The sequence below is a fragment of the Aulonocara sp. 'chitande type north' Nkhata Bay genome, linkage group LG19 (genome assembly GCF_057382095.1).
Source record: "Aulonocara sp. 'chitande type north' Nkhata Bay isolate Kocher_YH1m ecotype deep benthic linkage group LG19, A_spYH_male_GT1.1, whole genome shotgun sequence".
Classification (NCBI taxonomy): Eukaryota; Metazoa; Chordata; class Actinopteri; order Cichliformes; family Cichlidae; genus Aulonocara; species Aulonocara sp. 'chitande type north' Nkhata Bay.
In genome coordinates this window covers 25,436,362-25,462,699 of record NC_141362.1, presented here as the reverse complement: position 1 = coordinate 25,462,699, position 26,338 = coordinate 25,436,362, and the positions used below count along the sequence as shown (strand labels likewise).

The 26,338-nt window shown below is 38.7% G+C and overlaps 2 protein-coding genes and 1 pseudogene across 3 annotated transcripts; all 3 read left to right on the top strand.

The window, feature by feature from the left end:
- The first annotated feature begins 4,073 nt into the window (after positions 1-4,073).
- On the top strand, positions 4,074-16,198 carry LOC147307125 (B2 bradykinin receptor-like). Of its 2 annotated transcripts, none has more exons than XM_086275519.1 (2): positions 4,074-4,128; positions 13,224-16,198. In XM_086275519.1, exon 2 carries the CDS (start codon positions 13,363-13,365, stop codon positions 14,257-14,259), a length of 897 nt encoding a protein of 298 aa, XP_086131645.1. In that variant the 5' UTR covers positions 4,074-4,128; positions 13,224-13,362; the 3' UTR covers positions 14,260-16,198. The 2 variants fall into 2 exon arrangements, with proteins under 2 accessions (XP_086131645.1, XP_086131644.1); XM_086275518.1 differs by lacking the exon at positions 4,074-4,128 and adding an exon at positions 11,807-11,916 and having other exon boundaries at positions 13,224-16,197.
- A 2,424-nt stretch (positions 16,199-18,622) lies between these two features.
- Positions 18,623-19,765, top strand: LOC147307124 (B2 bradykinin receptor pseudogene; annotated as a pseudogene).
- A 4,197-nt stretch (positions 19,766-23,962) lies between these two features.
- bdkrb1 (bradykinin receptor B1) lies at positions 23,963-25,105 on the top strand. Its single transcript, XM_086274991.1, has one exon. The coding sequence runs from the start codon at positions 24,035-24,037 to the stop codon at positions 25,103-25,105; it is 1,071 nt and encodes a 356-aa protein (XP_086131117.1). The 5' UTR covers positions 23,963-24,034.
- Positions 25,106-26,338: the final 1,233 nt, after the last annotated feature.

Sequence of the window (26,338 nt, the reverse complement as noted above, 5' to 3'; positions counted from 1 at the left end):
TCTTTTACACATAGTCATGTTTATAGAAAGGGGGGTTGGACGCCCTTTTTGCTTTGTTGGTCCATATTGCCATTATAGCATCACAAAGTTGCAGCAAATGTGTTGTCCCATTACACCATTTCCCAAAGGTCCTCTATTGGACTGGGATCTTGTGACTGTGTACGCCATTTAAGTACAGTGAAATATTTTTGACACAAATCATCATTGTGCTGGAAGCAGCCATCATAAAATGGGTGCACTGGGGTCATAAAGAGATGGACAGGGTCAGCAACATTACTCAAGTAGATATGTCTGTGTAGGTTCTCAGTCATTCAGGTCATGGTACTCCGAGGAGCTTGGAATCGAAAGCAACTGGATTTCTTTGAGTTTCACGAAAAACTTCATAAAACTCAAAGTCCAGCTTTCTTTCCAAGCTGGTCAAAATGGTTTGCTCAGTTGATAAGAGATTCAAAGTCTGCCAAGAAAATATCCCCCACACCATCACAACATCACCTCTACCAGCCTTTACTGTTGATACAAGGCAGGATCGATGATGCGTTCGTGTTGCTCTACCTAAATTATGACTCTACCATCTAAATGTTGTAGCAGAAACTGAGACTCATGGGACCAGGCAATGTTTTTTGCAATTTTCTATTGTCAGAGGTGCAAACTGTATCCTCACTTTAACTGTATCATTGGTGTAGTCGCCAGCTGTTGCTTCAAGGTTTGATGTGTTTACAGATACTCTTCTGCATACCTTGGTTGCAAGAAGTGGTTACTCAAGAAACTGTTGCTTTCCTTTCAGATCAAAGCAATATGTCCATTCCTTCTGACCTCTGACCTCAACAACAAACCATTTTCACCCAGAGAGCTGCCGCTTGCTCGATATTTTTTCGTTTGTAAACCCCAGAGATGACTGTGCATGAAAATCCCAGTATATCAGCAGTTTCTGAAATACTCAGACCAGTCTGTCTGGCATCAAAATGCCACATTCAAAGTTACTTAGATCGTGGCTCACGAGTAATCAGAAGGTTGCCGGTTCGAGCCCCGGCTTGGACAGTCTCGGTCGTTGTGTCCTTGGGCAAGACACTTCACACGTTGCCTACTGGTGGTGGTCAGAGGGCCCGGTGGCGCCAGTGTCCGGCAGCCTCGCCTCTGTCAGTGCGCCCCAGGGTGGCTGTGGCTACAATGTAGCTTGCCATCACCAGTGTGTGAATGTGCGTGTGAATGAGTGGATGACTGGATGTGTAAAGCGCTTTGGGGTCCTTAGGGACTAGAAAAGTGGTATACAAATACAGGCCATTTACCATTTATTTATATCACCTTTCTCAGTTTGAACTTCAGCAGTTTTTGTCCAAATCTACATGTCTAAATGCGTTAGAGAGATTGCAAAACAAGACACAGGTGGTGGTGGATACAGTCAAACATAGGTGAGATTTATGATATACCTAAATTAATGGAAGGAAAGAGACACCGAAATGAATCCTGAAAACTAACAGCAAACAAAACAAGCCCAAGTGGAAGCAGAAAGCAAATGGATAAACTGGAAGCAAAGTGACACAATAAAACCAACAAAATACAGAATATACTTAATTGAGATTAAATGTAAGTGTCAGATTTCTGTGCTCTGTCACTACACCAAACGTGAGCAGATATCAGCATGCAGACCATAAGGCCTGTCACCATGGAGACTGACATGTTTTACTCCCGTCGCCTGATGCATCCATTGGCAGACACAGTTGAGTCTCACTGACATGGTTGCTGGCCAAAATAAAAGTGGAAACCACTCCAGGGCTAATGCACGATCCATTAAAAGGAGAGTGAGACACATAGAGAGACAGATGGGCAGGCTGACCGAAAATGACAAGATGACTGAGATGAGAAAAAAAAAGGGCCAAAGTAAAGGAAGGAAAAGGATTAACACTGGATGTCCATTTCTCTGAGTTGTGATGAATTTCTGACGTGTGTTTGGAAATTGAGCGATGCTGATATCTGTCATCTCAAGCTCACGCTGAAACTGACAAGTGACCCCGGGACACTGTTTTCTCTGTGTAGCAATTCCTACATGTGTCATCACAGTTATGATTCATGACACCTGTAAGGTCGTTTCAGTGACAGTGGTTTAATGACAAGATTTCTTAGAGTAAACTTCCAATCAGTGGAAAGTGCCATTACAAATAAAGCTTGTGTATTTGCAACAAATACTCAGTAATGCAATCATTAATTATTTATAATTGTTATCTAATATACAGTATTATGAAATAGCTTAGATATCATAGTGACCACTTTTATCTTCAACACTAAGTGTAAAAAAAAAAAAAACTAGTCTTTTTTTGTGTAAAATGTTTCATGCACAGCCTTTACTTACACAGTACTTTTATTTTGTTACTTTTTCCTTTTACATAATTATATTTTTAAAAAGCACCTCTTCTTTCTGTAACGGGTCAAGGAAGAGTTAATGTCACATCTGACAACAAGCACGCCGATATCATGTGAATTATTTTCATGCATGTGCTGTGCACCAAATTTGTTTAGTTTTAGGAATTCATTTGTTCATTCTGTCAAGGCACTGAACACTACATACTTTGCCCAGTAGATGGCTCCCTATTTATTTTTTTCAAACGCTGGTATCCAGGAAAATGAAGATTTGAAGTAGACACATTACATCCTGTATACAAAAGAGTCAGAGTAACAAGTGTTTCCAATAAATTCCCTTTGGTTTTCTGCAGTTCAAATATGAATATGACAAAGTGTAACAAACACAAGAATGATGTTTAAACTTTCAAAGAGGTAAGATAAGATAAGATAAGATAAGATAAGATAAGATAAGATAACCTTTATTAGTCCCACACGTGGGAAATTTGTTTTGTCACAGCAGGAGTGGACAGTGCAAAAGTTATGACGCAAAAATTAGAATACAATAAGAATAAATACAGTACACAGCTGTACAGAATAGAATAAAATAATATACTATATACAGTAAAATAAAATAGAATAAAAATATACAATAAGATAAAAATAGAATACGAATGCTATATACAACTGAGTAAAAATACAACGATGCCAGAAAAGATTATTGCACTTAGTCTTATTGCACATGTGTGGATGTGTGTGTTTGTTCAGTTAAAGTCTTTGTTGTGGAGTCTGACAGCAGTGGGGAGGAAAGACCTGCGAAATCTCTCCGTCCCACACCGTGGGTGCCGCAGTAGAATAGTAGAATATTATTATAATTATATTATTATTATTATTATTATTATTAGTAGTAGTAGTAGTAGTAGTAGTAGTAATAGTAGTAGTAGTAGTAGTATACCCATATACTGAGACTTAAGTTTGACACTAAATTAAACATTTTTACATGAAAAGATCCAGGCTTCTCCTCAAAGTGCAGTCTGCAGTTAATGTTTGTGATTCTAAAATCTTTCTTTAGATTAATTATACATTAAGATTACTGTGTAAGTACAGCATAGCTATATAAAGTATATCTTATTTTCATCCCTGTTGCCTAAAGTGAGATTCCCCCTCTTCATTTCTCAAGAACCAGGCTTCTTCTCAAAGTGCAGTGTGTACTTTATGTTGTGAGGCCCACCCCTGCAGAAGCCAGGGCCACACCCTTCAAATCGAAGCAGCTTGGGGAGCAGCCAAGGAAGGATCATGTCACAAAGTCTTCTGATACTTGAAGAATCTTATCCTTTGGAATTATAATCACAAACAGACTGCCTTTTTCTCAAAACAATGTAGCTTTCCTAGTTTTATCACAGAACTTGCTTTCCAGTACTAAACTCTCGACAAACAAAGTAAACATAAACAAAAGGTGCTTTTCGCATTTTATAAATGCTCTCTGAAAGCTTTTTTTTTTTTTTTAAATGGAGGAACATTTTGACTAGTAAGAACACACAATAGCAATACCTAGTTGTGATTTATTTTCTAAGTATCACCACTATTTAGTTTTTCTAAAGCTAATATTGACCTTTAAGTCTTTCAGACTGTCAGCAAATAAGGAACACTCCCATATCCTGTGTTATGAGCACCTTATGATGACTCATGTTGCACCCGATGCGCCAAAAAAAACATGTTTATGTTTAAGTGACAGAGTCCTCTTGCAGATGTGCAAAGGAGAACGCCAGGTGACATTCAAGAGCCACAAAGCAAGTAAGTGTGGAGAGCCTGTAAGGAGCAGAATTCTAAAAAGTGACACCAGTGTTTGTTTGTTTTTATTTCAAAACAAGGCCAGATGATAGGCATGTCTGTTTTGAGGCTTGAACTATCAAAATAAGACGAGCATGTTTGAGTTATTGCATTTTAGTCTTCAGACATTCTTTTAAAGGAAATTGAAAAACATGAAAAAAAAAATGAAACAGTGTGTTTGTATGCTGCAGAAGGCTGAGTATCAGAATAGAAAGCTAGCTTTTTCTCATAATTTGCACTGTGGTCTGTTCAAAGAAAGCTGTTAAAAATAACTGTTCAAAACTCAAACGTAAGTCTAAATAACTGGCTAAGGTGGTCTGGCAGCAACATAGCTAGTGTCGAGAATAGCACAGATGGGAACTTCAAAAGTCTGTTTGCTCAGAGTCTCTGTTGATAAAAGACTGCCCTTTTGAAATTATTTATGTCAAGTAAATCGTAACCATGAGTTATAGCTACGATTACGTACTTTGCAAGTCACTGGAAGATTAAATATTTTTCCCTAATAAAGTGATCTTCTACCACAGTTTACTTCTCATTCTCTTTTTCTGTAAACTATGAACATACACAACTTTCGCCATAGTCAGTTGACGCAAACACGTTTGAAGTACCATAAATGGTAGATTTCCTGGATCTTAAAATTTTAAATCTTCTTAAAATGTTTTTTTTTTTCAAACAATCAAACCATGAGCTGAAAACAGAAGTAAATTTCAGACGACAGACATTCAGACTGTGGCTGCCCACTTACTGCTGACTCAATGTCTTGCAAAATAATTGTGATGGTTGGTTTGTGATTGTCTTTTTTTAAATTGATTTCAACATTTTGCAATGCCTTTATTAAATCAAAATATTAAATGTAACAGGGGCATCTGTGACCAACTTATTTCACAAGTTGTGGATTTCCAGCAGTATAAACAGCATTGTTCTGTGGTTTGTATATTATCTGCCAGGAACATTTGAGCAGCACTGGTTGAATTTTTAATGTTTGAAGAAATGGGTTTGTGTTCCAAGGTTTAGTGCTCATCAAAGTTGCATTAGTGGTTTCAGACAGGCCTGTGGCCACTCCTTCCACTTTTTGTAAGCGCTTACTCACTCTCCTTGCAAAAGCCCAGAGTGTACGAGGCAGCTGTGAAAACAATAAATACCCAGAGCTGCTCCCTGTTGTCTCAAATCTGTGTGGAGTTATGGAAGAGGAGATGGGGGTGGGACACTGAGTAATGGAGCTCACGGCCTGGAAAAAAATCTTTTGAGACAGGCAGAAGGAGACAGGAAATGAGCTGAGTATTTTCGAGGAGTAGCGTGAGCGTCGCCGCCCCCTCGTCCAGACATTCGTTATGTACTTCACTGCACACACTGAGACATAACTAACAACAGCAGACAGATATGTAGCCTGTTACTCAAGGACCTTTAAGTTTGCAAGTCTATAAAACTTCAGTTAATAAACTGGGGGAGACAATTCATTGGATTTATTTCTATACAGGTTTTTTTTTCTCTTAAAGGCTGTTAAAGTTAATAGACTTTATTTTATGTTGTGCTATTTAAAAGTATGGGATTTCTTAGGTCCTTAGGAGATTTCACGTTACTGGGAATAGTGGGTGCGTTAGTGGAAGATGCTTTGCATGAGGTACAAGGCCCCCGCTGTCTTGCTCAGTAGAGAAAGCTGATTCACCACAGCACTCCAAGGTCTATATGTGCAGTAAATGGTAAATGGCCTGTATTTATATAGCGCTTTACTAGTCCCTAAGGACCCCGAAGCGCTTTACATATCCAGTCATCCACCCATTCACACACTGGCAAGCTACATTGTAGCCACAGCCACCCTGGGGCGCACTGACAGAGGCAAGGCTGCCGGACACTGGCGCCACCGGGCCCTCTGACCACCACCAGTAGGCAACGGGTGAAGTGTCTTGCCCAAGGACACAACGACCGAGACTGTCCAAGCCGGGGCTCGAACCGGAAACCTTCAGATTACAAGGCGAACTCCCAACTCTTGAGCCACGATCGCCCCCATAAATGTACCATTTATGAGCTATAGTCCGAGGTTTTGTCACTTCCTGAGTGCTTTTACACTTGCTGTAGTCGGCGCAGGTGTTTTGTAGCAAAGCTAAACAGAAGTGTCTCTTCCATGCTCGATGAGTTACCATTGTTGATTAACTGATAACTTGGGGCTGGATGTTTCCACAGAAGTGCACCACGAAATTTAGCCGGCTGATTTATTGTTTAATTTTTCTTGTACAGGGAAAACTTTTTCAGGAATCATAAACCTGTAGCTGCCTGATCAGTGTTGACTAGAATATCTGAACTTAATAAGCACATATCATATGCATGTGTATAAGACAAAGCTCCTTTTTAATACTTGTTATATTTATACTATGTGTGACTGTAATTATTTTTATTTTATTTTTCTAATTACATTCAAGCACTGATCATTATCCACTAGTGTTTTACCTCCTTTGTACTTAATTATATGGCTTCCTGGTGGCAGCCAGTGTGCCCACTTGGGAGTATAGTATATGGTGGCACCTTTCTATGTAATAGAATTTTGTGTATTTGTAGAGAGCTGGACAAGTGGATGTTTTTATTTTTATTAACTGATTTGCATTGCCCTCATATTTATATAATTATTAAAATTGCTTGTAACAACACTTGTACAGGATGTGTTTGACTGCAGTGCTTATTTATTTCACAATATAGTAACCCCTTTTTTAACTAGTGGTAGAGAAATGGCTTAGAATCTCAAGAATCTTAGAGATATCAGAGCCAAACTTCACAGTGTTCCTTTAAGTTTATCCTTCCACCATCCCATAATATACTGTGGAAAGAAACCACAACAACATTCTCTACTTAAGATTTCGAGCATCAAAAGTCACAGTTACATCAGTGTTTTCATTGGCAGCGCTTTACTATTGTTACAGAGTCATTGAGATAACCATCGAAAGCATGGCATGAGCTATTTCTAGATGAAAATAGAAGCGGTGCAATTCATCTTCTAAAATACAACTCTATAAACAAAGTCTGTTTTGGAGATTTTTCAGGAAGCAAGACACAACTTTGCAATGTGTGCAATTACTTTCACCTCCACTAACAACAATGGGAAGTCTCTGTAACTTTAAATCTCACAAACAAAGTTGTGGCAATATTTCCATCACTAAATTTCCCTCTCTCTACAGCAGGAAACCTCACTTGCTTTTTTTTTTTTAACTGCTCCTTTTATATTAAGCCCATACTTTAGAGGCAACAGAGCAGAATTTAGATTTACATCAAATGCTATTTACATTGCAGGGCTGTGAGTTTAAGACTTAAAAAAACCCCACTTTTATTCAAACATGGAAACTCTGTTCATAAGGGCCCAGATTCTATTCTTAAGTAAATATTACAACCCAAATTCGGCTAATTGGGGTATGCATTAATTGCAACAAATGTGTGAACTAAGCCCTTTTGTTCTGTTGTGTCAGTGGAGCCTTTGCCCTCTTTAGTAGACACAGAAATGTATCATGCAAGTACATAAAAAGGCATCAAATAAGATATCTGAAATTTAATATTTTTTAGAAATGAGGAAATGGTGATTGAGGAAAGGAAGCAAGCAACCTATTTACTGCAACACTGACACATCTTGGAGGAAAACCAAAGACAGCAGCTGGGAATCTGCCTACAAATGAATGTTAACTGTGTTACTCTGCCTGCAGGGATCCCACCTGCCAGGGATCAAACTGAGGTCACTCTTCACCAATCTAATTACATACTTATATAACAATAACAGTTCTCTCAAAACAAAACAGAATAGTCCAACAGTTTGCCTGTATCAGCCCTATGACTGACATGATGTGGGGAAGTGAAACGTGATTATAAAATACCAGTCTATTCACTAACTTCCTTGTGATCATGCATCCGTTGCACATTAAGAGCATGACCAAGACACACGAGCTTTGTTTCCACACAGCTTTTAAGCCCTTTGTCTCTTCGAATCAGTGATAACTTGAAGATGGCCTTCGGTCTAGTATTCTGTGTTTAGCTAAAATCTTATTACATATCTCTAATTACCATGATGTGCACCCATATGTTATCTGCAGGTCATATGAAAATCTCAGTCCACAGATAAGTGCTTGCTTAATGGGAGAGCTGTTTATTCCATTTTGGTGCTTTTTAGTAATATGTCACATAGACACGAGCCTTTTTCGTTTACAGAAAATCTTATTAGTATGAAATATAAGAGAGACTGTTTTGAGATTAGACGATTAGTATGGACATCACCCTGAGGAAAAGCATCTGGTATCTGGTGGTAACACATCACGATGACCGCGTTGTTTAATTTGTTTATTTGGATTGTACAACAATTTAGGGCTTTACTGCCATTTGTTTAAAACACAACAAAGAGAAGATCAAAGAACCCTGCATAGTGCTTTTCGGTTGATAAAGAGACCAGTCCAGTGGTTTTGTGTCGGCAAATTTTAGGAATATGCTGAAACAGTGGACATTTAACATGCAGAAAGCTCTTCAGTAGGTAGGACAGAACTGAATATACAGTCCCGATCAGAAGTTTAAGACAACTTGAAAAATGGCAAAAAGTCATATTTTGCATGATTGGATCTTAACAAGGTTCCAAGTAGAGCTTCAACATGCAAAAAGAAGGAATCGGAGTGAGACAAAACTTTTTTTTGAGCATGCATTTTATGCAAACAATGCTTAAGGCCCAACAGCGGCTGCACTTCCTGAGGGTCCTCAGGAAGTACAAACTGAACTCCAACCTGCTGCTGATCTTCTACCACTCATCCATTGAGAGCCTGCTAACTTACTGCATCATGGTATGGTACGGCAGCTGCATTAAGGCGGATAGAGCGAGGCTTCAGAGTGTAGTCAAGACAGCACAAAAGATCATCGGCTGCCCTCTCCCCTCCCTGATGGATATTTATTTCTCCCGCTGTTTCAGCAGAGCAGCAAACATCATCAAGGACAGTTCCCACCCTGGTTTCAACATGTTCAGCCTGCTTCCCTCAGGGAAGCGCTACAGCAGAAAAACCCACAGACTCAAAAACAGTTTCTTCCCAAAGAATATAACCACCCTGAACTCACACATGCACCGGTAACCCCCTACCCCCCATTTTTCCCCCATTTCCTCTATGAACCACCACTGTGCAATACCAAATTCTATGTGCACTAACCCAATTGAATATACATAACACTATTTGTTACATATTATTTTTTAACACTGGCATGTATATTTGTACATTTTAAGTATTTTTTCTCTGTTAATAGTGCCAATATGTATATGGTGCTGCAGAACATCATCAGAGATTTAAGGCTTATTTTGTACCAAAATACCGTGAGTTGGGATAGAACAAATCTGCATTTTACAATACTCTCTGACTTGTTGGATTTTACCTGTTTTACCTGACTATTAAGTAACATAACATTTAATCTGACATCTTTGTGTAAAATTGCTTTTATCCACCAAATGGAAACCTACTATGCAAAGATAACCATCTGTTCAGGCGATGTTGATTACCCTAATGATATATTGCCATAATGCCCAGTGAAAATGCACTTCTAAAGAAATTGGCAGCTTTATTCACTGCAATAATTATCTTACGGGAAATATTACAAAGTGCCGTAAATGGATTCTTTTGTCTCTGCACTTCAGTGGTGTAAGGAACTCTCTTCCCAACAATACTAATGGGACGTGTATCCATATTATATTCCTCAGAGATATTGCTCCATATTGACATGATAGCATCACACAGTTGTTGCAGATTTGTTGGCTGTAGTGCATCTATGATGCAAATCTCCTGTTCCACCACATCACAAAGATGCTTTATTGCAGGGGTGTCCAACTCCAGTCATCGAGAGCTACTGCCCTGCAGCTTTTAGATGCATCCATACTCCAACGCAGCTGAATCAAATGGTTGAATTACCTCTTCAGCATGCCATGAAGTTGGGCAAAGGGCTGGTAACAAGCCATTCATTTGATTTAGGTGTGTCGGAACAAGGACGCATCTAAAAGCTGTAGGACAGTAGCTCTCGAGGACTGGAGTTGGACACTCCTGCTCTGTTGGATTGACATCTGGTGACTATAGAGCTCATTTGAGCACACTGAACTCATTTTCATGTTCAAGAAACTAATTTGAGATGATTTTAATTTTATGACATGACAAGTTATTGTACTGGAAGCAGCAATCTTAAGCTGGGAAAATTGCAGTCATAAAGGCGTGGACATGGTCAACAATGAAATTCCGGTAGGCTGTGATGGATCGCAGCAGATGGCCGCCCCTCCCTGAGACTGGTTTTGCCTTCCTATTGTCGCCAAAGTGTTTGCTCATAGGGGGTCATTTGATTGTTGGGTTTTTCTCTGTATGTATTATTGTAGGGTCTACCTTACAATATAAAGCGCCTTGAGGCGACTGTTGTTGTGATTTGGAGCTATATAAATAAAATTGAATTGAATTGAGTTGAACCGTGTAACTTTTTTCCAGTCTTCTGTGGTATAGTTTACAAAATGTAACTTCAGTTTGCCTGTTCGGAGAAGTCGCAGTCGGTGTGGTCTAGCCCATCTGCTTCAAGTTTTGATGCATTGTGCCTTCAGAGATGCTCTTCTGCATACACTATTTTGTATAAGAAGTGTTGACTTGAGTTAACTTTGCTTTTCTAACAGCTCAAAGCAGTCAATATGTTCTTATCCTTTCACATCTGGCATCAAAAAAGCATTTTTGCCTGGAAAACTGCAGTTCACTGGATATGTTTTTTCTTTTTCAGAGCATTCTCTGTAAACCCTAGACATGGTTGTGTGGGAAAATCCCAGCAGATCAGCAGTTTCTGAAATATATCAGAACAACGCATCTGGCACCAACAACCATGCCACATTTAAAGTTACTTGAAAGACCCTTTTTCCTCATTCTGATGCTTACTTTGAACTTCAGCAGATTGACTTGACCATTAAATTGCCGAGATGTCACTGGCTGCGTTAAGAACCAGAATTAGCTATCTAGTGAGTATATACATCAGGTCAGAAAATATTTAACATGTAAACATGAACTATGTCAAGCCACAACTGTTTAGTTTTGTAAGAACTTACTAAGAGGCGTACATGGGACAAAAAGTGCCTGGTTTTATTCAAATCCATATCACGGAAAACTGCGTAACAGATGCACCCGTCTGCCATGTCCATTTCACGGTTTGCCTCTCGAAAGCGTGAAATGGAAACACATGCAGAAGTTACAGTACATGCAGAAGCTGCAGTACCAGCATGAGGAGATAACATATTTAAAGCCTTTTGCGTCCTTTTTGTTTGTCCCCTGCAGCCCATTTTTTCTCTCTTTCTTTTGGTCCCTTTTCTTTTTCTGTTTCTCCACCACCTTCTCCTGTTTTTCACCAAAAACAGGCCTTCAACCCTGTGTACGCTCTGGTATAATACCCACTCTGACAATAATGTGAATAATGTAATAAACAAAAGAAACATGATTAACAAGATGAGCCTAGAGTCTACAGTCTACTTTGGATATTAGTATGGCTTGTTGCATGTTACTAGTGCATCTTTGAATAAGGTGCAACCCAGACCGACAGACAGGGAGCATTCAGACTGAATGTGAAATGAGAGAAGTGAGGGTTTTTTGCCATGCCTTCTTTTTTTTTTGGTGACATCACTTTAATTACAGTTTCCTTTAGGAGCGTGAGGCAGAGACAGGCAGACTAGAGTGGGGGAGTTAACTGTTAACAGTGCAGCAGGACATCTGAACATAGGAAAATGACTCTTAGACCTACAAGGTATGTATGAATCAAATATACTCTATATATTTTTAAATCTTTCATGTGAGATATAACCAAAAAAAATCCCCTAAGAATGGAGAACAATTTTCCAATTGTTTTATTTTTTAGAATCATTTTGTCAGTAACCATGTGCTCAAGCAGGTTAAATATACTCCAATGTGTGTAAAGCAGGTAATACAACTACTGATAGCTGACAGCTGCTGTTAAAATGAACTTCTTGCCTTTGTTGTTACAGCGAGTGAGACTTTAAAAAAAAACATGTCTTTTTGGGTGTAATGTAGAGTATAGAAGTATAGAGTTACATATCGACGATGACCAGAAGAAGCATCTTTTTCTCTTTATTTTGTTTTTCATTTATTCTTTTTTGTTGTACATTAAAACATCAGTTGTACTACATGATATGAGAGCTCAGGTTTTGCCTAAGCATGTTCTTCTAAAGACGAGTTTAATCCATGTCAAACATTTGGTTATTTTAACCAACAGAAGCTTCTGCCCTCCATTGTGCCGTCTGCCACATTGCTGCCAAGTGCTCCTTACGCCAACAGAAACAAACTTTGGAGCAACTTTCAGTAATTTTAATTGCTCTTAAACATTCACACACGTGGATGTAAGCATAGGGTACATACAGTATGGTTTGAAAGAACAGATTGCCAATTAGGTAACATGATAGGGGAATTAAGCAGAAGCATAAACAACATTATGCTATGCCTGATGCTCATTAGTGGAACAAGGTGGTTCAGTCTCAGACAAGCTTATATAATTTTTGAGTGCTGCAGATGTGCAAACACCCTTATTGTTCAACAATTTCTTTATGTTTTAAGCTTATCCTTTGGTTCAATACAAAGGTCATAGCTGCAAAGTAGCTTGCTCCACAACCAGAAATGTATTCATCACGTTTATTACAGGCTTTCATGTTCAGCTCTGTTCTTGTTGAAACAAGAGGCTAAGTCAGTGGGTGGAGATTTCTTCAGCAATCAACTAGTTGGAAAACTGAACCTGGTCGACAGAGAAAGAATGACAAACAGCACACAATGGATGTACAGTTAGGACATCTGTTCATTAACATGCTTATTTACTTCTTTTCTTAGAATAAGATAAGAAGAATGACATCAGTTTCATATCTGTATGGTAAATATTGTATGTAGCAGGGCAACTGTTGGGTTTGCAGAGACGATAGCCAGCTAAGTGCTGGCTAAAGCTCCATATTTATCGCATTGGTATTTTACATAAACTCAAGGTAAGAACCTAATGTACTGTTGATGTTTAACTGCCTATTTACTTCATGTCTCATTTTGTCTTTACAGCATCCCAGACTACAGCACCACTATATCATATGGAAACAATAACAACACCAATGAGACTCATTGTCCAGATCACGAACTATGGGAGTGGCTCACTGCACACCAACCAGTGTACATTCTGCTCATCACCGTGCTGGGAATTATGCTTAACATGTTCGTTCTGACTGTCTTCTGCTTCCACAAGAAGGCGTGCACCATAGCTGAAATCTATTTGAGCAACCTGGCTGCTGCTGACCTAGTCCTGGTGTCCTGTTTGCCCTTCTGGGCCGTTAACATGCTCAATGATTTTAAATGGCCTTTTGGTCATTTCATGTGCAAAGTTATCAATGTGGGAATTAAGATGAATGCCTACTGCAGCATATACTTTCTTGTTCTGGTTAGCATCGATCGCTATGTGGCGCTGGTACATGCGATGTCACATGGAAGAATGCGTAGTCCAAAATATGCTAAACTAGGGTGTCTGCTGACATGGGGTTTTGGCTTGCTTCTGAGTATACCCGTGTTCATCTTCAGGGAAGTGAGATATTTCCCTGAATATGGTACTGTGTGCTATCTAAACTATCCAAACCACAACGTACAAGTTATCTGTGATGGGATATTGATCATTTTTAGCTTTGTTATTCCCATTTCAATTATCTCCTTTTGCACTTTTAATATTATTCAGGCTTTGAAATTGCAAGCAATTGAGAGGTTCAATGCTGAAAACACAGAACGAAAGGCCACCATTTTGGTCCTGGCAGTCCTTGTAGCCTTCCTAATTTGCTGGGTGCCATTCCATGTAATCACCATAGTAGATGTGCTTTTACGAGGTGGGATACTGGAAGGCTGTCACTTTGAAAATGCTGTGGACATCAGCATCCAGATCTTCACCTACTTAGCCTTCTTGAACAGCATTCTTAACCCGATCCTATACGTTATTGTAGGAAAGAACTTCCGGAAAAAAGTCAGAGAACTCTTCCAGCAGTGGGGCCACCAGAGGAAAACCTTATCTGACTCCACACGTTCAAACCTGTCCTCCACATTGAAAACTTCTGTATAAAATGCTGTATGCAAATTGCTTTTTGCAAACAAAAGCACAGAAGGATAGTGGGCAGTCATTTAATGATATTGTCTTAAACTAAATGGTTCAAATGAAATCAAATCAAATCAAATGAAGTTCGTGAAATCGCAGTGGATGTAGCTTTGTAATAATCAGACTTAATCATACATTGTTAAGAAACCTTTTAACGAACTCTTTCTTTAGTATGTTAGCTGATGCACAACGTCTCACTGTTACGTTTAGAAAAGGTGGTTGTATTACAGATTACTACCAAATGCAAAACACTGTTGTTTAGCTTGAACTGGAAAAAAATGAAGACATATTTTATATATTGCAACAACTCACCAGTGTGTGATATTGTTGGATTCATATATTACAAACTGTAGTAGTCATCAGTATCTTGGCTGTACTGGTTCTGTGATGTAAATATGTGTACTGTAAAATAATTTATGTAAATACAACTTTTTTGTTATAAAGTTTATTGCTGAAGATGCAAATGATGCCACTATTTGTTTCACTCAGAGCATAACGATGAATAAAATCAACATGCGGTCTTTCGCTTTATGAATCTTTATGATGCATTTGAATGTTAAGTTGAACATCCAAAGGTTCATGTTGAAACAGCGTCTTGCTAAGTGTTTCTGGTGTTTCTGACTCAGAGTTTCCAGACTTAAACATGTGACTCTTTCAACAAGTTTCCAGTTGTGACGCACAAACATGCTTCTTTTTGTTGGCTGTATAGACATAACTTTTTCTTTTTTTTTTATTGTATATCTGTCCCCCAAACCACCTTTTAATTGCCAAGTGTTTACTCAAAATGGGTTGTGGGCAAGGGTACACCCATAGGTGTCCTCAAAATGAAGGCAAATCTTGCCAAGCAGGATATCAGGCTTCACCACAATTGCTAGTGCTGAAAATTGTTGTGGAACAAAAGGCATGCAGAAAAAGTTACCGCAAATTGTAGAATGTCTGCCAGAAAACACACAGTTCAACCTCGTTTTATGTGTTTTTGTCTGCTTTTTAAAATGGTTTTAATTTTGTGATTTTTAGCCTTGTCCTTCAAATCTGAAATGTATGTCACTCCCACATTCATGTTCAAAGTTCATGTTATTCTGGTTTATGTTGTGCTACTAAATGGGAATATTAATTAAAATTTTGACTATTCTGTAAACACCACAGTGGGGGATGACAGTCACTGAAGAGGTTTTAGTGCAGATGCCTCATTCATGTTTCCATAAGACGTCACAGACTGTTTAATAAACATGGACACAGTCAATATGACTTCACCCTGTTAGTGAAGTTCTGTTATGACACCTGAAAGTGAACACTTTCGACACCGTTTTCTTGGTGATTTGAAACCATGCGTCATAAACACTGGTTAAAGACTTGTGTCTGTCATGGTGCTAGGTCGTTGACCCAGCATTTTGTATTTTATGATTATTTTTCTATGTTCTAGTTATTCTGATTTTGGTATTTTGTGTCCTCCCCTTGTGCCCTGTTCTTGTTCTGGATTTCCTGTTTTATTTTGAAGGTCTGTGTGTGTTGTCATTGTGTTCAGCTTTTATCCTCCAGTCGTCTTTGTGTATTAGGATCAGCTGTTCTTCCCTCCTGTGTGTGATTACCTGATTACCTTGTGTGTGTATATATAGTGGGTGTCGGTCTGTGCTTGTTGTTGGTTCGTCTGCGTTCCATGGTGTTCTGTTCCTTAGTCTGCAGCGCTCTGCCCCTCACCCTGTTTTGTATGATCTCAGGTTTGCTATTTAGTTTTCCCAGTTTAGGTTTCTTCAGTTATTTGTCATCCCTCATTGCCTGTTTTGCCACTCCGCCACTTGTAAATAAACGTCACTCGTATCATCAGTCACTGCCTGCATTTTGGGTCCTTTTTCCTTCAACGCCACACGGCTTGCCTCGGCAGCCGTGACAGTATCAGTGAGCAACTCTACTGACTCTACTAAGGACTCCCTTTTTTTTAATTCACTTTGACAGAAAACTGAGGGGAAAACATTTATTGAGGTCACACAGCAATGGTACTAACTGGAATTACAATGCAGCTAAGGGTGTTGCCCCCTGCTGTCCGATAAAAAGAATGCAATCATATTTGGCTCAACTTTCAAATCACAAAGCTCATTTTGGCTTTTAAGTGACAGTGTGTAAAATCTCATCAGTAGATGCCAGTAGATTGCAGATTGTAGTCAAATGAATTCAATTTCCTTAACCCTTCCAAGTAACATACATAATCCTAGAAGTGGTGGTCATTGTAGGACAAACATGTTTTAGTCAGGCAAGAGAAACATTAAATTTAGACTGTGCACCTGAGCAACCATGGCTGCTTGAAGTGTTTCTAACACTGTTTATGTAAAAAGCCTTGTTGTACCCACTATATTTTACCATATTTGAATAATATCAGCACGTAGCAATGAATCAGGAATAATACTGCATGACTCAATTAAATATTTTGTGGTATTTTGCATTTTTACCACAGAGTGATCACAGAGACTAGCTGCTGTTCATTCGTGGTAAGTGTAGTAAGATAGCAACATGACTCCCGCTTCTGCCCCAGTCTTTCGCTGTTTTGGTAGGCTGTCAGTCTACTCTTAACTTAGCTATCAATATGTAGCTTTAAGAAATGTAAAACTTTGAGACTGATATGAGTCACCGACTCAGAGAAATTAACCTCTCCCTCTGATGAGCGAATATTGAGGTGGGTTGTTTAGGACATTACTGTTACGGCTGGCTGCCGGCGAAGCTCATGGGCGCGTCACTGCAACTCCCCCTGGCTTCTGCTCCGCGGCTGCTGAGTGAGCCCTCATCTGGGACTCTCCTCAGCTCTTTCTGGGACAGTGGCGCGGCTGCCCCTCTGTTGGTCTTCCTTGGTCTCTTGTGTTCTGGGGGCCTCTGGATGTCTGGAGTTTTGATCTCCTCCATACCTGCTTCATGCCCTGGAGGATGGGGCTGTGGCCCCCCCACACCCTCTAGCAGATTATTACATGAAGGAACCTTTTAAAAAAAACAAAAAAAAAACAAGCGCGTCCATGCTCACAGGTGTACACACGGGTGATCACACCCACAAACTACACCCTTTTTGGCTCCTACCTCAAAGCACACTGTGTTCTGTTGATCTTATGTGCTGCACAATAATGTTTAATATTTAGTATTTACTGTCATATTCCCATATATCATTGTGATGTTGTTTATTCTATTACTCTTGTTCTCTTCTGCTTTTTTTCTTTTTTCTTTCTCAGCAGATGATCCAGGTGATTGATATATGCATTTTTTTTCTCTGCCCGTTCTGTTGGTTTTTGTCTTTTGCCCTTCTCCCCCGTCCCTCTTCTCAGCTGTTTCTCTTTCCCTCTTTCTTTCTCCCCTTCTTTCCCCCAGTCAAGTCTGTCCCGTATTCAGTAAGTGAAAATAAAATAAACAATAAAAGGTGAATCAAATGGACCATTACGGCAAGGCTGGGATGGTCAATTTGGTAAAGTAAATCCGTTGGGCATCTTTGTTTGCCTTTAGACAACAATTCTGATGGCAAAAGAGCCAAACGGGACAGGCAAAAAAAAAAAAAAAAAGGACATTACTGTTGGCTGCTGTTAGCCTCTGTTAGCCATGGCTAACTGCTTTTAGATGGCATAAGTGAAACTTTCATTAAACTGGATATAACATTGTTGGACTTTGATACTTAGTTAATAAACTCGCATATGATGTAAAATATAGTCAAGCTATTTAGCAGAAGTAAAGTATGATTTTTAGGACGCTCAAGCCTAACATTAACTGACATAATGTTAGCTTATAACCAGTGACTGCGCTGGTCAGCACGTTGTCACCTATATGGAGACATCTAATCTGCTGACAATAATTAACTGTGAAAATATTGGGAATAAATAAATATTATGTGTGTTTTTTAAGTGTTGTAGCTCTAACTTCAGTTCAGGAGATAAGGCTCAAGGTGAAGTGGATGACATTTCATTAAGATGCAAGTGGCTTTGGCTTTTATTCTTAATTGATGAATACTTAGTACAAGAGAATGTTTCAGTTTGGTGTTGGATGTAATTACACACTAATCATTGTATATTTATACAATATTTTTTTTATTTTACTAAATAATCCCACAAAAATGACTGACTGTACTTTTAACATGCAACATATTTTTGTGGCCTTCCTTTTGCAACACTAGAAATGCTCATTACTGAATTGGTTGCTAAGACGGTCTACTTTGAAGATGGCATGTGTGTAGTGTGTGTTTTGGCTGATAAAGCATCCATTAGCCACACTCCATTAAATCAATTATCCCCTCTCCCTAAGAACTGAAATCATGGGACAAAGGTAATGATAAATGCATCAAACCGCCGCTGATACACTAAAAGGTTAGACTAGAGTATATATTTGTTGTGAACATGCTTTTTTTGTTTTCTACTTTTTGAATCACTGTCACCATCCAACAGCTTTACCAGTTGGCTCAGACCCTCCAGCTGAGTTACTTATGGAGAACAACACAACAGCTGAGTTTGTCTGCAACCACACGGATGCATGGGAGTGGGTTTACACCATGCAGCCTGCCTATATGTCGATCATCTGTCTTCTGGGAGTAATCGGCAACTCCTTCGTGCTTTGCGTCCTCTGTCTTCAGAAGCGCAGAAGTTCTGTTGCTGACATTTACCTGAGCAATCTGGCAGCAGCTGATCTCCTCATGGTTTCCTGTCTGCCGTTCTGGGTATCAACTATAATCAACAAGTTCCACTGGAGATTTGGGGAGTTCATGTGCCAGCTTGTCAATATTGTCATTGGGATGAATTATTATTGTAGTGTGTTGTTCCTTACTGTTGTGAGTATGGACAGATATATGGCTCTCACTAAACCATTGTCCCAAGGAAGGCAGAGGCAGGCTTTCTGGGCACATGGAATTTGTGTAACCATTTGGATTGTTGGTATCTTCCTCAGTTTTCCTGCTGTTCTTTTCCGCTCTGTGCAGTTCTTCCCCCATCTGGGCATTGATGCATGCTACCTAGACTACCCCCATGAAGGGTGGCGATTGCGGTACAACATAACTGTGAACATAGTCTGCTTTCTCATTCCTGTCCCAATTGCATTGTTCTGTAGTTACCACATTATTAAAGTCATTCTAAAGAGACAGAAGATGAGAAGAAGCAACAGCGGGAGTGCGGAGAGGAAGGCAGCATACCTTGTGCTTATTGTTTTGGCTGTGTTCATTCTCTGCTGGCTGCCTTACCAGATTCTGATCTTCTTTGACACCTTGGATCACTATGAGGTCATCTCTGGATGCACGTGGGCATACGTGCTGGACATTGGCAACCAGCTAGCTACGTACCTTGGCTACAGCAACAGTGCATTGAATCCTTTCTTGTATGTGATTGTTGGGAAGAACTTTAGGGAGCGGGCAAGGGAAGTGTTTAAACCCCTTCAATGCAGGAGGAAAGACCAGTGTGAGGCATCTGGTCATGGTAATGCCAATCTCATCTCAAGTAAACAAACAGAGAGCACAAAAATCTAAATGAATTTACATATAAAGAGTAAACTCTTTTTAAAAATATTTGTGTCTGAATTGAATTTCATGTATTAATATATTTTATGTTGTTGGATTAGGGTCTAATAAGAGGGCCTGCCCTGGCCTTTGAAGCTTAGCTTTACTTTTTAATTTTTGTTTTTAAATTAGTGTTTCATTTTCCAATCAATTAAAGCTTCTCTTGTGTGTCTTACACCCACACAAATGACGGTAAACTCAAAAGGTTAAAAGTTACTTGTGTTACGGTAATCCTTTGCATGCTAAAAGCAAAAAATAAATCTCTATGACAACATCTGTAAAACAAATTCAAGCATGTCGAAAACGGATCTTTTCACATTCTTGGCATGTTTGTCCACAACCACTTGTTTCTAGACAGTAGGAATTTCTCTTAGCAGCAAGCTAAAACAAGTCCTTCTGGCATGTACCCCTACTACAAGCTTAGTTTGGTTCTTATTCTTGGGAGGACCGATGTGCAACCTGTAATTTAGGAACCTTTTTTGAACTGTAACCAGCTTAGTAAAACTTTAATAAAGTTGTTCTTGAACTGCACTGAATCAGTCATCTTTACGTTTTTATTGGTCAAACCCTTGATTAAAGCAGAAGATAACTTTTGAGGTTATAAAGAGTGCTGACACCTTGTAAGAGAATGTGATATGGGGGCAACTGGCTGAACTTTTTCTCTCAGGAACTAAACAAACCAAAAGTTACCCCAGTGAGAAGCATGAATTACAGGAAAGGCTGTGACATGGTAATGGTTGCATCTATATTATTTCCAAAGTATACACCCTCCCTGTGACAACTCCAAACTACAATATTTTATATATGTTTTAACATTCTAAACTGAACAAACAAGTAAAAACAACTTTAACAGAGGATGTTAGAGATGATGAGAAGTTTAATAATTGTTGTGCAGAGACAGACGAAATCTTTCCCACTATTTCTAAATAGTGGGAAACCAAATATCACTAATTTCTAAAATGTTGAAACTGAGGGAAACAGTTGACTAATGTTTGCCATAATTCTGTATTGTTTAAAGAGAGGCAGGGTGGCTAGATTAAAAAAAAAAAAAAAAAATTCTGGAAGCAAACTGGTGTTTATCCATGTTGTCTATAAAAACACTGGGCTTTGCTTTTTTGAATGGTCCCATGTGTTAAATTTGGCATTTACAAGTAATCAAAGTCACAAATGTAGGACAGATATATAAAACTGACTAAGCAAGGAATGTTTGGCAAAGAGCTGATCTTCGTCTTCATTTTGGTATGCTGCTGTCATTTTTACCATAAAAGGGATTACACAATCTCGGACATACTGATTATTAGATAACCCTTCATCTAAGTCTTCCAAGTACTGATTATAGTTTACATTAACTCCAGTGTGATTTGAAGTTGGTTTAATATTTGTTATTGTTGTCATTACCATAACTTTAAATTTAGAACATATCAGAACTGGATGATGTACAAGCTGAGGATAAAACTGATAAATCTGTTTTTATAGCATTTGGAAATCATTACCGGTCTAAAGATTTCACTGTTTATACAGTTAATACAATCACAAATGAAAAAAGATGAAAAAAACTAAAGGTTTTATTAATGATATCTCAACATCATAGCAAACAGAGAGGTCCAGACAGGGAGTAATGCTGTAATTTCCTGAATCAGTCATATCTTTACAGGACTGTTCATAAGCTTTGAGATACTCTGTCATTTCTTTATATTTTGCTTCCAAGGAGCAAGACTTTCTTGGAATTAAAAAAAAAAAAATCTCTGACCTCCCCTGTATCATTTATGAAGAGATATGACACCTCAATATTTATCAATAAATATGTGGATTGGCACCTGTTTAGCTTAGTGGGTGAGCAGACGGCCATATGCCGTATGGCCGGCCCTTGGCTGCATGTCTTGCCCCCTCTCTTTCCTGTCTCTCCTATTTCTTGTTGAATAGTTTTCTTTATCCAATAGCAGCCTTGGGAAGCCATATAGACAGATAACCCTCACTAACTTCTGATGTACACCTGGTCATTTTGCTTTGAAATATGACAGGAACCACATAGTGCAGGGAATAGAGTAGACTAGGGTACCCAGTGAGGTACAGCTGATTACACAATAACTGAACTGAAGCAGTGTGGGATCATGCTGACAAACAACAGAAAAATTAACATCCCAAGAAGAGCGTTGAGTGTCTTTCAACAAGACTAGAGAACTATTCCTGCAGACTAGTTAAAGAAATTACAAGTAAGCTCGTCTGAAAGATTTCAGGCTGTGTTAAAGATTATAAGTGGTCATACCAAATAAAAGACATTCAAGTTCATTACAATTGTACAACAAAGCTTTTTATTTAAATACTGTTATTTGATTAATGCTTGCACAGTGAATCAGTGCACTTCCAATTTTCCTAGAAGATGGAAAATTACAAGGAGTGGCTCGACCCTTTTCCACAAGTACATTTTTCCATAGACCATGACGAAAGATGTTAGGTAAACGTTGTGTATCTACTGAGTTTTTTGTGCTTTTTTGGGTTAGTCTGTTAGTGTTTATTACCTTCAGCCTGTTCTTGTTTTTTGTTTTTTTAGTTATAGTTTAGATTTTCACATTTGTATCTTTCTGCTTAGTTTGTTCTTAATTCTGGCCATTTTGAGCTTTATATGCTAGCTTATTTCTCTTCATGATTTTATTCTCAGTCTGTCTCCTTTTTGTCATTTACAACCAAAGCTAATTCCCTGAGTTTGTTTTTGCTGCCCTCCTGTGTTCTCTGTGTCAAATCTGCATTCCTGTTTCCTGTTTATAGCATAACTAAAGTTGGTTCGGTTGACCAAACAATTAAGTGTAAAAGTTGGTTGTGCTGTTACTGGTGAGAGCTGCTCTACATGATTTTAAAAGTGTCTCATTTTCCTTGATATCAAATGCAAAATGTGTCTCTATGTCTACTGTTGCCTTCCTCCCCAGTGTTGATAATTTGTAGTGTTTTCATGAGAAATAGAGAGCATGGGAGCTAACTAAACCCCACCTACCATAGTTCCAGGTGGCAGATCAAGCGTGTGCATCTAACCTTATTGCCCAAGGAAATTACTTCTGATTGGATCACTCACCATCTTGCCCCCCCTTTCCCCACTACTTAATTAGTTCTGATTGGATCTCGTCTCTCCAGAACATATTTATGACAGTTTTAATCCCCATGCATTATTTTTATTTAGTTATTGTCTTGTTTTCATCAGACAAAAAATGTTCTTTGGTAAAAACTGTGATGAAAATTATTGATAAATAACATTAAGACTGGTCCTGCACTGTTTCTCTAGGTGTGGGCCTCCTTTGTTTTGTATTATAGTGTGAGTGCAGGATTAAAGCAGTTTTTTCTTATTTATTTCTGTCTTTTGTGTTCAGCATTTTGGTCCAAATCCAACAGTATCATGACATAAATAATTGTTAAAGTTGAAATAAAACCCTGCTTTCTTTGGTATATGTCATTAGTTTCTAACTATCTGTGATAATAATAGTAGTATTTTCACACACTATGAACTGGAATGTCCAAAGTCTGCATTTTCTCTCCAAGACATGCTACATTACGCCACCGTACTCCACTGCAGTTTTAGCTGCTGCTCATAAATGAGCACCGTCCAAATTTTGACTCTTTGATAAACAACTTGATATATTCAACTAGTGGTGTGGAAGAATGCAACTATATACAAAACGCCCATAGCAGCCTCGTTGTGTACTTTACCAGGAGCCCGTGAGCACAGTTAAGCCCATCTCAGACGTGTTATCTGTTATTACAACTTTGACCATCGGAGTAACATTTTGGTGAAACATACGGTAAGAACTTTTTAAATTCCTTTTCAGTATTTGATGCTTAAAAGAAAAACAAAATAAAATGTGGCAATCAGTCTTTTCAAAGTAGTCATCCACTGATTAAATTAGAAGAAAAGATGCAATACACAACACAGAAGATCTACCTGTGATTTTTTTTTCTTGGCTCTTGAGTGTTTTTTAACACAGAAAAATAATCATCTTCCTTTTCTGGGGCTGTTTGCTTCCTCCCCAGAGCTGAACTTTCTTAACTGGATAAAAGAAAGTCATAAAATTAGCCACCCATTGATTGTTTATATAAGCTGTTTTATGTTCAGTTCCTTGTTTAGCTTCAAATTTGAATTCCTACGTAGCACATTTCTTTAATGATGGATTTTAAATGGTTAGCTTTAATCTTTAATGATAACATTGTACTGAAGGTTTATGAATATTTATTTTTTCCTACTCAGTGGAGCCAATGGAACTCACAACTGTGCCGACAGTGTTGACTGAAAATAGCAGCTTGTCTCCAGGCACTGCAGAATGGGAGCTTATCCACACCATCATCCCCCCATACATCTTCACCATATCCCTGGCAGGTCTACTCTTTAACAGCTTTGTGCTGGTGGTGTTTTTTGCCCACAAAGATCGACTGACTGTAGCAGAGATCTATCTGAGCAACATGGCGCTGGCTGACTTTATTCTACTGTGTAGCCTTCCTTTCTGGGCAATGAATATCCTCAATGAGTTCAACTGGCCATATGGAGAGGCCTTGTGCAAAATCGTCAACGCCCTAATCATCATCAATTTCTACACCAGCATCTTCACTCTGGTCATGATTAGCATCGATCGCTATATAGCATTTGTGAAGCCCATGAAGGCCAGCTGGCTGAGACGGACGCTCTACGCCAAGGTGATCTGCTTCATCCTGTGGATATTAGGGGTCTTACTGAGCACACCGACAATAGCTCACAGAAAGGTGAAGTTCTTTGAGGACTATGAGACCACATCCTGCGTTCTGGATTACACCCATGACAGCTATTGGAAGCTGGCCCATCAGATTGTGATAAATGTGGTGGGCTTTGTTCTTCCTGTTTTGGTCATTGTTTTCAGCAGTGGAAATATAATCAAGGTTTTATCTGAGAGGAGGGAAAGTGTTGGTTTTCATCACACCAGTGATAAAAAGGCCACTGTGTTAGTGTATGCTGTTACACTGGTGTTTTTACTATGCTGGGGTCCCTTCCAGGTAATTACCTTTCTTGACATTCTCTGTGATGTCAATGTGCTGGATGAGAAGCTGTGGTCTGACTCTCTGGATATAGGAAGGCAGCTCTCAGCATATCTAGCCTTTCTCAACAGTGTCTTAAACCCTTTGTTGTATGTCTTCTCAGGGCAGTACTTTAGAAAGAAGGTTAGCGCCATCTACAGAAAGACTAGATATCAACGCAGAGGATCAGACATGACCACATATAAACTCTCTGCTGTGTCCACTTACATCAACAGAACAGAGCAAATTAAACCTGTGGTCATTGTTAATGCCAAAGAATAAAATGTGTCTCATACTGATGGCATCTACTTTTCTTTTGCTGCTTATGTATAAAATGACCAAAAAAAAAAAGGATATGTTTCTAAAACTATTATGTCATTAGACTTAACACAATAATAATGCTGTTATGTGGCTAATCGGCACTATCAGATTATGTTTATTGCTGTGCATGAGGAAATAATATAAGTAATGGACAGACACTGCAGGAGAAATAGACTGAAATGCATTTACAGTCTGCATAATGACATTTTTGTCTTGCATTGTGGACAAACAGCATCTGTTTCTTTGACATGTTATATGGATTTATAGCAACAGACTTCTCAGTTTAACTTTGTTTGTCTTTTACGTCTTTAAATTTAAATATTTTGACATATTAGTCAGTATTTATTTATTCATTGTAAACCAAATATTTATATCTTATGGCTTTTGTCTTTCGGGTTATCAACATATGGTCATGTCCATTTTATCTAAATCAAATAACAATCCAAGCAATGTCAGACCCTTTTTATTTAGACCAATGTACTGCTTTATTCATGCCATTTCCTTTGTCTGCTACGCCTTCCTGGAAGATTCTTGGAAAAAACTGTTTACTGTTAGGAGGAAAACCTTTTTTTCCTCACTCATGTTGTTAAAGAAACTGTGGACAATGCTCAGATAGTTTATGTGTTTCCATATGTTGTTAACACATTATAAGTAACCGACTTTAGCAGACTCCCAAACAGCCTGCCTCACAATTTTCATTTCACCGGTACATGATGCTACTTGCTTCTGGGTGTTAATTCTGTCAACTCATTAAACTTTTAAGCTAAGAGGAAATACTGTGGGTGGGGCTAAATGTTGCTGTAGCTTTCTTGCCTTCACCTAACATTAGACCTTCCCAAAATAAAAAAAAATACTTAGCACCCACCACAGTGCACAACTGCCCCATGACTATTTTTCCAGTGCAGTTAAATGTTCTAATGAAATACTCAAGTGGCTTTATTTTTTAAATGGTGCTATCTAGCAAACAATGTATGGTATTGTATTTGTTATGTAATCTGATGTGCAGTGTGACAGTTTATCTGAAAGTGGCCTAGTCCATCTCTCTGTCCAGCTGAAGACAGGACTGTCACAGATGTTGCATTATGCATTTTGGGTGTTCAATAATTTTCACTCTCAGAGCTGATGTTACACATGGCCTGTATTTTTATAGTGCTTTTACTAGTCCCACCTAGGGACCCCAAAGCGCTTTACACA